The following is a 12,503-nucleotide window of genomic DNA, read 5'->3' as shown; positions in this document are numbered from 1 at the left end:
GATTGAACTAAAGATTGAACTAAAGGTGAAATGTCATAGTTATGTGTTCATCCTGGCTTCAAATAAAGAATAATTCAGTCATAATGCAACATGAAAAAGATCCAATCAAAGCTGAAGAAAACATCTGTAAAATGTTTGTTGATGATGAATGAAAATATATTTTGACTGTGAACTGTTTAAATCACTGTAAAGGAAAAAAAGGTTAAACTCAAATGTCCTGGTGATTTAATTTAGCTGTTTAGTGTCTTACCACTTAACCAAATTTTAATGATTTTAATAGTTTTTAATCCAGATTATTTTCAGAGATCCTGAGTTACCTGGTGGTGTAGGTGTGAAAAATGCAAACCCATGCTCGGATCTCTCCTGCTCAAAACTTTTAAATGACGTTTCTCTGCTCTCTCTTTCAGCCCGCTGACTCTCCATCTGTTTAAGTTCTTCTTTGGGGTACTCCAGTTCATACAAATATCCTCTCGTATCCACAGTATCCACATCATCACTCGAGTCGAAAACACTCATATTATTTTTTTTTTTAGCTTGGTGTGATGTGTTATTGTCCCTCTAGAAGCTCGCAGACCCACACAGCTGATCAGAGGATCAGTGCGGGGGGGGAAGGAGACAAAATGGCAAAAGCTGCATCATAAATTAGTGCCTGACACAGAGGGTTTTATACGGAGAAATGAATCGCTTTGTACATTTCCAACAGAGCATACAGGCGAGCCGACACTTTTTCTTCACCTATTTTTATGTAAGACTCATTAAACTACGTGGATAAAATGATCCCATCTACAGCCACAAGCGTAGCCACAAACGATTCAGATGGGAGTTTTGCAAGATGGATTCGCCAGTGAAAAACAAGGAAACAGGCGTATCCGTCTGCAGTGCAAGGGTACAATGCTGCCACATGCATACACGGCATAACCCTTTATCTACCAACTTGTGCAGATTGACCATAAAATTAACTTAGAAATTCTCCTTCCAAGCTACTGCAAAGAGTGAGAAGTAAACACCATAAACAAATTATATGTGCATTTACTTTACGAATGACTCTTGATGCCAGATGTGCACGAGGGACACAATATCCTTACTCAAGTGAAGTATGATCATTTAAAAAATGCTAAATCTTATTGGCCCTGAAGAGTGGTGGCCCACAGGGAAAATGCCCTGTATGCCAGATCACCAGTCTAGCCCTGGTTTCAAGTGAGTAACAGTTTGACCTTGAAAACACAGACACAAATAATACAGCAAGGCTCAAAAAATGTATGAGAACAGTCTGAACTTAACTCAGTGGTTCACCAGATCTGTCAGCCTAGTTTAAACCCAAAAAACTCCAGCTAATATCCTCTAGCAGCTCTGAGTGCGTTGAACAATATGGTGCTCTTTCACGACTCTTTAAACTGAATTGCCTTTTGAGATAAAGTTGTCTGTATCTGTGAAAAATCTCTGTACCATTCATCTGTTGATCTTGAGCATTTTTGTGTAGAAAATCTGCTTGTATAACAGCAATAAACAACTGCAGAGATAGCAGTAGCAGACAAACAGAAGGTTGGTGAATGCTGTGAGACAGCTGAAAGTGTTGTGAAATTCCTGGGTTATACACATTTCTTATGAAGGAAAAAAAGTACATTTAAAAGGTTATTGTCATCTTTAAGAGATAGGTGCAAAATAGAAAATCACTTTGATTCATTGTTGCAGAGGAAAAATTATCATCTTTCACCTCAGAAATAGTTACAACTCAGCTCTCTGCCCTGTCAAAACCTGACACTGATCCTTCTCACATCATTTCTCCTCTGCCTGAATGTAAAAATTGAATGTTTGAAATTTTTCTAGAGCTGAATGCCAACAAAGCTGAATTCATTATCAACACCCCCCTCTGTGCTAGCAGTATCTCCTGCAGTCTGGTTGCCTGATCTAATCATGTTTGCAAAGCTGCCCATGTTGAAGGAGTCATCTTTGACTCAGACCTTTCCTTTGATACCCAGGTGACCAAAGCTGCACAACCCCGCTTTCCTTAACCTTAGATATTCAACACAAATCAGATCATTTCTTTCTCCTTGACACAGAAATGGTCTAAATGCTTTTTCTGCCAGCACTGAATATCTGATGCGCTTTGAGAAATGGTCTATTAACACACGGACGTGACGATTGATACTTTAAAGCTCGTTAAAGCAGATCATTAGACTCAACGAAACTGTGAATGTTGTTAGGAATGGTGGGCGACACTAAAGGAACACAACAAGCAAGAGGTTGATTTGTCATTTAAGGAACACAGTCGCGAGTTTATTTATAAAGTTCACAAAGAAACAAGTCGTTCCGTCTACCCACACTATTTTTTCTCTTTTCTCTCCTAATCCTCTGTGTGTGTATGTGTGTGTGTGTGTATGTGTCAGAGCGCTGCACAGTGTGATGATTTAAAGACCAAGATATATCATTGCTGATTTAAGTTAAACAAATGCACATCAAAAATGGGATACATTTATCTGGTTCAAAATATTTTTTTAATAAATAAAAAAATGCAATATATATCACAGAAAAAAACTACTGCAATGTCATAATATGTATCACTGTAGTATATAGGTTCAAATGAATGATTACAAATAACAGATAACAGTCTCTCCATGGTAAAAATCTTCTAAATAACCTGTCTGTTACACATTAAAGACCAGAAAGTAAAAGCATTCATGTGGAATGATAAACTGTTGTAAGCACCTGATCTCTTCTTCATGACATGGGCACAACGTTAACGCAGTCTTCCACCATCTCAAACAGAAAGTGATGTGGCCCACTCCGACGGGCCACCTCGCTGGCGGTTTCCCCGCTGCTGCTGCAGAGATTAGGCTTCAGGTGACGCTGTGACAGCAAGAGCTCCAACGTGTGAGCAGAGTCTGTTTTTAAGGAGCTGGCGTGGGAGGCGGCTAGGTGAAGAGGTGTGATCCCACCGTTGGTCTGGGCATTTAGCTGTGCTCCATGTTGCAGGAGAAGGGTCGCCACCGTGACACGGCTCCAGCGGCAGGCGCTGTGAAGGGGTGTCCAGCCATCGATGGTACGTGGGTTAACTTTCGAGCCAGCAGCAAGCAAAGTGGAAACCACATCAACATGGCCGCTGTATGCCGCACGATGGAGAGGAGTGTAACCGTCCTCATCACAGCAGTGCACCAGAGAGGGATCAGAAGTCAACAAACCGTGAAGTGTGGAAAGCTGGAAGAAAAAAAAAAAATGGCTCCACATCAAAAACTACATACATATGTGGAGTAAATCTATCTATCTATCTTACTTTTTACTGTCCCTTTACTTCCTTAACAAGTTCCTTTTTCCTATGCTGAAGTCTTTAATCTACCTATAAAAGCAGGTCTGTGTCCAAACTGCAAGTCAATTACCCTTAGTTTAGGACTTTAAAAAAAATTAAGAAATTACACAGCAGTTGTGAATGTAAATAGTGGAATTTCAGAACATGATAAAAAGGGTGCGATTAACTGCACTTAACTACAGAAATCCTGAGATTTATCACAGTAAAAAAGTTTAATCTTTTGACAGCCTTAAAAATTGATATATTGATAGATAGCTAGATAGATGGATAGATAGAGGTTGTTTGCAGCTCGTGATCCTGAATGTCAGCTGGGGGTCAGAAAATGGGGGACAGTCATTAGGAACGAATGGGAGTAGAGGAAATTTACCTGGCATGGGGATGATCAATAACACAGTTTAGTTAGTCCTGCAGACCTCTGAGCATCTAGTCAGATGAAGGGAGACAAAAGTCTAAAGGAGTCTTGTACGGAGCTAATAAGGTAGCTGAGTCTGTTTAACACATTTCAAAAAGTCCTCATTTTGTCACAAACATGTTTTCAATTGAAACGGTGATGTACTATCAACCAAATAAACCTTGTGGGATAAGTGACTGAGTAACAATGAGCTGTTTACAAACAAGCTTGTGCAACAAAACAACTCTTATGATAGCAGCTAGAGCTGTCTCTTGTTTGAGTGACAGTTTCCTTTCGCCCATCCTTTGTTGTAATTTAATCCACATTTAAAGCCAAACTGGTACCAAATGAAGAGCCGTTCTACAAACCAAACAACCAGCTCTACTGAGACTGGATGGCCACAGCTGAGAAAACATGGGTAGGATCAGAGTTTAATGTGCTAAAACATGACAAAACTGTACTGAATCAAACCAGACTGTTTTGAAAATAGACCATACATGAGTGTTTAGTAGCACCATCCATCCATGTTTTAGAGAGAGACTTTTTAATTTCACCTGGAGTTTTTTTTTCTTTTTTCAAACTTATTTTTGAATAAGTACTGAATATTTCAGTATTTTGGGGACACAAAAGTAGCTTAAGAATAGGGGTGTAAGAAAATATAGATACACTGATATATCATATTTCGCGGTGCAATATTGTATTGATATTTTAGAATGCAGCCCTATTTATACAATCCCTTCATGTTTACAGCATATGTTGGTACTGAGTATGTGTGCACAGTAGGAGTGTGTGCGTCATGTGCATTTTTTAACCCCATTATTTATATCTATATGTACTACTTTTTTTTTGAGCTACGTTTCACCTTGTGCCTTGAATTTCATTGTACGTCTCTCTTACAATGACAATAAAGGAATTTTATCTAATATAATCGACATAATTACAGCAAGTACATGCAGTACTTGTCACACACTGCACAAGATTTCATTTGATGGAAAATAAATCCCCATTCATTGTGTATTGTTACTCAGAATGTGCTGGAATACTCAACAATGCAGACTACATCAGCAAGCGTTTAGCGCCACTTTTTAACCACTTTCTACCTCGTTGGGACATAAGTGTGCATTTAAAGAAAACAAGGAGTACACTGTTAAGTAAATAATAGGGCTGACAGCCTCAAGTTGATGGTCGATTAATTGGTCGATGACCTCATGTTCGACCAAAATCCAACTGGTCAAACAATCGCACGTGCTACTTTAACTGGAAGAATCCATTTTTTGCAGGGGGGAGAAGGGAGACGTCATGTGTTTTTATTTTTTCACCTATCTGGTGTTACAAAATATAATTTACAGAAAAAAACTATGAATATAACTAGTCAAATATAATTTACTCATGCCTTTAAGGGTAATTAATTACAGTTTAAATACCCAGAAAGTCAAAACAACGTCACAAGGACCCTCCCACCGAGCAAAGCCCATGAAGCATGTTTACACTCCGTTTCCCGTTAATTGACAACATGTCGAAAAAGTCAGCGGTGTGGCAACATTTTGTTAAAAAGGATGATTTTGGTCTGTCCCTCAACAAATCAATTGATGATCTGGTGCGATTTTAGTCCACAAAGTTTTTCTTTGGTTGACTGCAGCCCTAGTAAGTAGCCTGTGTGAATGCTGGTTTGACTGTGAATACTCCCCTATGAGACAACAGGTGACATGGTAGGATGACAGAGCAACTCACAGGCCGTGAGTCTGTCTCATCACTACAGGCTAGGAGCTCAACAACCGTATTATAGCTAGTAGATGCACAGTGGAATGAAATGGAAGTTGTTAAGGAGGGGGGCCGTTTAAACCTTTTCCCTCTTTGGGAGATTTCAAAAACAGACTGCAGCTTATGCACCAGGGCTACTTATATTCTGGATTTCACAGCACTTGTTCCAAGATTAATGAGAGTACTCGTATTCAAAATTACTGAAATTGCCCACCCCTTCACTCTAGTATTATACTGCTGGATTAGCACCACTTTAGCTTTACCTTTTGGAAATAAAATAGTCAGTGAGTGAACTGACTGAAGATCATTTTAAAATGTTTTTGATGTTGAACACATTAATTTCAGTCATTTAGAAATCAAAAATCTAAACAACTCTCCCTTCCAGCCTTAACAACATCTGCAACTCTCTGAGCGGCTCTGAGAACATGTAAAATTAACCACTTAGTATTTGCTTTTCATGTACTAGTTCTTTCTATTCAATGTAAGAAATTCAAAAACATCTTTACATTTGACAAGCCACTTGTGTCAGATTTCTTTAACAACAAAAACAATTGAAGATCTGTCTTTACCAGCAAGATTTAATTAGTAATCCTCTGCATCAAACATTGATGGTGCAAAATGAATTAATGAAGCAATTCTGCGTTCAATATTACTCATCAGCATTCAAAGCAGCTACCCCTTCAAATGCAATTATGAGTCTCTCCAGTTGCTCTTCATTAAATATAATGAACAAATAATGGTAAAAAGGAGAAACACAAAGTATTCATCACAGTACTGATCAACAAGGAGTTTCAAGCTTGCTTCTTTGCACAGACACAGTTTTCTTGTGAATGTGAGTCATGGAGTTGCAAGATACTTATCACAGTATTGGTCACACAGCTTTGTTCTTTTAATTTAAAAAAAATGCTAATGGACCAAAAGCAGGGTTTTTCCTGCATATAAAATTAAGTGGTGGCCACCACCAGCAAATATCATGCCGCCACCAGCTCTCAAAGCTCTGACGTCATAAAAAAATTAAATTTTCTGACAAGCATTACAGCAGGTGGATGATATTTTTAACTGAAATTATGGTGTTATGCCAGTTGGGCAGCGCTGGGCCCAGGAGTTGCTGCCAAAACTGCCAAAGAAGAAAAAAAGAACTGCGAGTTTCCTAAACTTCCTAGATTGTCTTTGGATTAACACAGCACAGATGAACGCTGCACCAGACACTCTGAGGAGAGCACAGAGCAACGCTGCGCTCAGTGTGTGAGCTGACACACAAAATAGAGGAGACTTTAAGCTTTAAGGATAAACACTGGGCTTTATCATCTCTGCATTTCACCTTCCACTTAATGCTGTAGAATAGGCATATGACAGCTCACTGCCCTTATATATGTATGCACTTCCACTGTTTCTGTCTGTCATGGTTGGTTAGCATGCGTTTATACATCGGTAATGTCCCTTTAATTTAAATGATCAAGCCACAGCATGTCATTACTAAGACTGAGTGTCAGAGGTATCACTGAACATGAAATATGGATCAGTATTGAGAATTAGCAAGTTTAAAACATGATCAAAACTCGTTGCACGCAAGAACCCTTCTAATAAGGCAGAGAGAAGGAGAGAGAAGGTCAGGTAAACGATGTGAAGCAACAGCTGAACCAACCGGTCACTGACTGAATGCTTTGTTAGATATTTTATATTTCCTCCAGGCAGAAGCTGCAGTAAACTTCTCAGTTCCATTGATTTTATTTATCAAAAATACAAGCAGAGAGAAATAAACAGAATGTTGATCCTTTTGAACTTAACCCAGAAATCACATTACATATTACTTATATTATTCATCTATTAATATAGATAATTTGTTATAATAGATACTTAATAGATAATATAATAAACTTAAACACAATACCAGCATTATTAAGGGAATAAGAGTCAAATGAAATAAAGGGTGTGACAGACAACTTTCTGGTGGAAATTAGTTTCAGTTAAAATTAAAGATGATTATGCAGGTCACATGACCTCTTTACGTGGACAATGAGTCAGTTGTTATGTACATATAATTAAACATTCCTTGAGGAAAGACTAAAAAAGCTTTTTGATGTTAATAACAGCTTTTTAGGCACAACACTTGTATCATTAAAACGTTTATCAGGTCAGACCAGGACACCGTTCACAATTAAAGCACAAACTTATGAAAACAAAAACATTTTCAGTAGATTTAGCCTCTTAATTCCACTCTTAAGGTTTACTAAATTAATGTAATTACCTTTAAAATGTACAAAATTTTCTCCCAGGGGAGCATGCCCCCGGACCCCCTAGAAAGGTCGGGGTATGCATGACCAGAATGGTACCGCTGCTGCCTCAATATGAGCCAGAAAAAACCCTGAAAAGTCATACCAATCAGCATGACATAATAATAAGAAAAGGGCAAGACTGATAAATTCTGTCCTACCCCCCCCCCCCCCCCCCCGACTGCATTACACGCACTCAGGGACTGTGCCTCAGCAGCACACAGGGACTATGTATTTGTACATCACCAGCACTTTAATGTAATACACCCCCTAGGGCTGCAATGATTAGTCACCATAATCGTTTATGTCGACTATAAAAATTAGTCGACACAGAAATTCAAGTGTCGACGCATCGTATTATTATTTTTGATACTGGTAAAATTAAATACCAGCCGGTAAAAACTCATCTGTACTGGCAGTTCACTACTCAAAGAAGAGAGCCAGCCTCACACCAGAACATGTTGACATGCTCACGTTCCTGCACTGCAATTTAAAGAAATTATAATCTATTGTTCAATCACTTGGGCTGGAAGTTTGAATTTTTTACATTAAACTTTATTCTTACTTTTGGACTTTGGATGGGCAATTTGCTTTATTTACTTTTATGGACCTACCAGTCACTTTAAAGAAAGCCTTCTTCTGGTTATATGTAACCAGCAAGGCAGGTGAACTGCTACTATTTAAACTGCTACTATTTACATAAAATGGGGATCCAAAATAGTATGCCAGAATAACTGTGATTAATCGACTAATCAGGAAATTTATTGATAGATTAGTCGATATAAAAAATGATCATTAGTTGCAGCCCTAATACCCCTCTCAAACACTATATTACTGTGGTTTCATGGCAGTATAATCTATAATCTTGTTTTTCTTTTTTTTTGCACCGTCATACCATTTTGCACATCTCAACAAGCTGCTATAACATTGCATTAAAAACCTGCCATAAGCTGCCTTTTATATTGTGTACCAAAGACTGTGGTATGTTGTATAAAGGTCGATTCTGTTTACATAGGTTGATTCTGTTAGATGTAGGCAATATAGGGTTTGTAAATTTCTTGTTACATAGAACAATTACATTTTTCTTTACTTTTTATTGATCTCTATTTTGTAAATAATACTATCTTACTCCTATTTTGTTACTTCTATATTCTTCTTATTTTAATTGCTGGTGAGAGAGAAACATTTTTTTGATTCTTCTGTATGGCCAGCACATAAGAAAAAAGAAGACCTATTGCCCAACTTTGTTGTATTAATCAAACCCACATTATTGTCACAGTCACAATAATGTATGTCTTCGCCTCCTCCTCTTGAAAATGTTCAAAAAGCAAGAGACTCCAGGTAAATTTGGGTCTCTTTATGCAGACTCTCCACAGAAACTGCAGTCCAGGCATCTGAATGTTATTTTTAGGTTCCTTTTCATACCTTTGAGATGCTCAAAGGCAGAGAAAATAACAATTGGCAAAACAGAAAAAAAAAAAGGTGGGAGTGCAGCAAATTCATAAGCTTCCTATTTGATCCTGTAGCTGTATTGTCAAGCTCCCCAGTTCCAATTAAACCTCAGCTTGCACCTGCGGGACACAGGTAACATTCTGAAAGCGCAGCCAAAACAAAACCTAACTTACCCGATTGTTTTCAGCTGCCCACAACATGAGCTCTGTCGGTTTGTCTTTGAGATTTTCTTCTTTTTCTAGATACCACCCCTCACTGTGTGGCCCCTCTTCCTCCTCTTCTCCATCCTCTGACTCGTCCCTGCTTCCTGTCCACAGGCTGCTGGCACCGCGGGGGATCAGGTGTCCGTGTGTGTTCAGGAGCTCCAGCTGGTTGAAATCTTCTGGAAACTCCATCACTTATTTCTGTCAGAGAATACAAGACAAAGAAGGAACAAGGGCTTCAGAGTCAAACGCAGCTGAATTCCTGGAGTGAAAACTTGAGATCTTAACATTTGTGTATGCTGAAAAATCTCTGGCTGTAATTTGGCTTTAAGTGTGCTTAGACAGAATCAATGTACACTGGTTGTTTTACAGCTGAGAAAATTGGTGTTCAAATCTTAGCAACTGTTTTAATGCTTGATGAAATGCGTTACTTAGATCACCTAACTGGCTCCCTGTTTCATTGAGAATCCGCTTTAAGATTCTCAAACTCCCTTACAGATCCCTTCATGATCAAGTTCCTGATTGTAAGGCTGAAATCATTCACCCCTTTCAGTCACCCTTAATTCAAACCCTCTTGAAATACTGTTAGTTCCTCACACACCGAAAGACTCCAAGTATTAAGAGTTTTTCAGACCATAGCACCAAAACTTTATAATAATCTGCCACCATCTTTGTGCTTAAAAAAAAAATCAGTGTGATTTAAAACCCAGGCCCTACTGGCATTCCTAGCTGTGACGGTTCTTTGTGACGTTATGCCTCCTGAACATTGTGGAGGCATAATGGGGGTACAAAGTGATCCTCCCTTTATGCTGTCTTCAGAGGTAGTAACAAAAGGCATAAAAGAGGTGAAAAAAGGATCAGTGGAGCCAGTAGGGAGAACAACACTCTATGCAAGCCTCATTTTGCTTGTGGAGCTCGCCTCACTTTCTCTCAAAGATGAAACACATATTGAATCGACAGATAGGGACACATATTATGCTGTCACAGTATCAGTATGAATGCTACAATGCCTGAGGCAAAGCTTTATCACTGCCCTGTCGAAAAAAAGCACTGTGAAAACTAGGGCTGGGCGATTATGGCAAAAATCATGATTAATTATTGATTATTCCACCCTCTGCCTCGGTTTTAACTGAAGTTTTGTTTATTCTAAAGTTTAATGCATCAATCTTGTGTACTTCCAGAACAAAATTATGCGGATAATCTATAAAATTCTGTTCTCATTAAACAGTTTTGTGCCTTTGTAGTAACTGAACCAGAGGGGTGCTGATTCCAGTTTAACTGGGCATTTTAAAATGAATTTTTCTGGGCTGGCTTCCTGATAAAGATTAAGGATCAAACAGATTTTCTTTCCTTAAAAACTGTCATTGACATTAGTCACTCACATTGATATAGCAACAAGGATAATATACCAAATACAACCACAGACTGTTTTTTTTTTGTAAAACAACTTTTATCGTAAAAAAAAAGTCACAAAAATGATCATTCCTTTTAATAATTATATTCCTTGTTGCAATAATAAAGGTAATATTTTAAATTTGTATCGGTGTCTACTATTAAAAAAGTTTCATCACCAAACTGATTATATTAATCATAGCTTATTAATGCTATCTGTTTTATTGGTGTTTTCCACAAAATTTAACTAACATAAACTCATCTTGCCTCCTCCCATAAATAGCTGATGTGATGGGGAAGAGCTGAGCGTCCAGAGGACTGTCAAAAAGCAGATTCAAGAGCTTAAGTGAGCTCCACAAGGAGCGGACTGAGGCTGGACTCACCGGATCAGGAACCACCACACACAGCTGTGTCCAGGAAATGTGCTAGAAGTGTGGTGTCCCGAGTGTCAAACCAATCCTGAACCACAGTGTCTTTAGAGTCTCACCTAGGCCAACAAGAAAAAGAAATGGATTGTAGCTCAGTGGTCCAAAGTCCTGTTTTCAGATGAAAGTAAATGTACCATTTCATTTGGAAATCAAGGTCAATCAAGGTTTTTTTCATATCAGAAGGACAAGACAAAAAAAACGCGGTACATGAAATGCAGTTAGTCATCTTCACACCCTTTACCTTCCTTCACACATCGTGAAAACGTTAACTTCTTTAAAATACAGACAGATAACACAAAACGTGAACAGCAGCCTACAATTTTACTGTTAAGTTTACTGCGGGTTTAGGAGATTGGTAGATTTCGAGTAATTATTAATCTAAGCTTAAACTTAAGTTCAAGCTAGCATAAAGTTATCTGTACGTTTCATTCAAACGCGCTGTATTTAACGTGCAGTCAATAAAGTTTGCTTCTTGCATTGTATTTACTCTGTCGTTGAACATGCACATGTGTATTTTAATAGTTGTAATGGTTATTGTTAGCATGAACTCACTAAAACACTTAATCTTCAATTTACGTTCACCCGACTTCAACGGTCGTCGTGTTCTGCATGTCGGTTGACTCACATTTAAACAACAGAAGCCAGCGTTTCCATATAGTTTATAAACCCAGAAAAATGAATTAAAGACAAATGTGTGTCAAAGCCTTAATAACTGATAAAACATTTCACCCACCTTCTCGTATACGCCGGCTGAAAACAAACCAAAATCAACTAAGGGCACATGGGATACGTAGTTCTTTATCAGTGTGAACTAGGCGGGGAATTTTGTGGAAAGACAACATTACCCATAATCCTCCGCTGCGAGAATTTTCTTCTTCGTTAGCTCCGTACTTCTTCTAATGGCGTTCCGGCAGGCTTTACTGGGTGAACTGTGTGACGGTGCCCTCCACAGTCTTGGAGTGGATGTTCAATTTAAATCCTGCAGTTCGCTCCACTTGCATGCAAGAGTCTGATCACTACTCTCCAACAGATTGAAAGTTTGTTACAGAAGAAAAGACAGACTTAAAGGAGAGGGATGAAAGATCTTGATCTTCTTCTTCTTTTTTTTTTTTTTTTACAAATAAGACTTTATCATGGCTTGAGAACTCCTAATAACTGTCTAAAAGACACTGTGCAGTCCAGCTAAATTTATGGCAAATAAATTTATTCCATTTAGTGATGCAGCATTTGCTTCTGCTGAATTGTAAAAGGGACTCCTGTCTCCACCAGCAGGGCCAGAATGGGAGTCGTTCTTAAAGC

At 38.4% G+C, this 12,503-nt stretch overlaps 1 protein-coding gene across 3 annotated transcripts; it reads right to left on the bottom strand.

Moving 5' to 3' along the window:
- Positions 1-2,476: 2,476 nt before the first annotated feature.
- ankrd49 (ankyrin repeat domain 49) lies at positions 2,477-12,022 on the bottom strand. Of its 3 annotated transcripts, none has more exons than XM_041784498.1 (4): positions 11,938-12,022; positions 11,160-11,263; positions 9,355-9,585; positions 2,477-3,195 (listed from the first exon to the last, which is right to left on the bottom strand). In XM_041784498.1, the coding sequence occupies exons 3-4, from the start codon at positions 9,574-9,576 to the stop codon at positions 2,719-2,721; spliced, it is 699 nt and encodes a 232-aa protein (XP_041640432.1). In that variant the 5' UTR covers positions 9,577-9,585; positions 11,160-11,263; positions 11,938-12,022; the 3' UTR covers positions 2,477-2,718. The 3 variants fall into 3 exon arrangements, with proteins under 3 accessions (XP_041640432.1, XP_041640431.1, XP_041640430.1); XM_041784497.1 differs by lacking the exon at positions 11,938-12,022 and adding an exon at positions 11,757-11,929; XM_041784496.1 differs by lacking the exon at positions 11,938-12,022 and adding an exon at positions 11,830-11,929.
- Positions 12,023-12,503: the final 481 nt, after the last annotated feature.

The sequence above is a fragment of the Cheilinus undulatus genome, linkage group 4 (assembly GCF_018320785.1).
Source record: "Cheilinus undulatus linkage group 4, ASM1832078v1, whole genome shotgun sequence".
NCBI lineage: Eukaryota > Metazoa > Chordata > Actinopteri > Labriformes > Labridae > Cheilinus > Cheilinus undulatus.
Note: the sequence above shows the minus strand (reverse complement) of the source record. Positions and strands in the feature narration are given on the sequence as shown.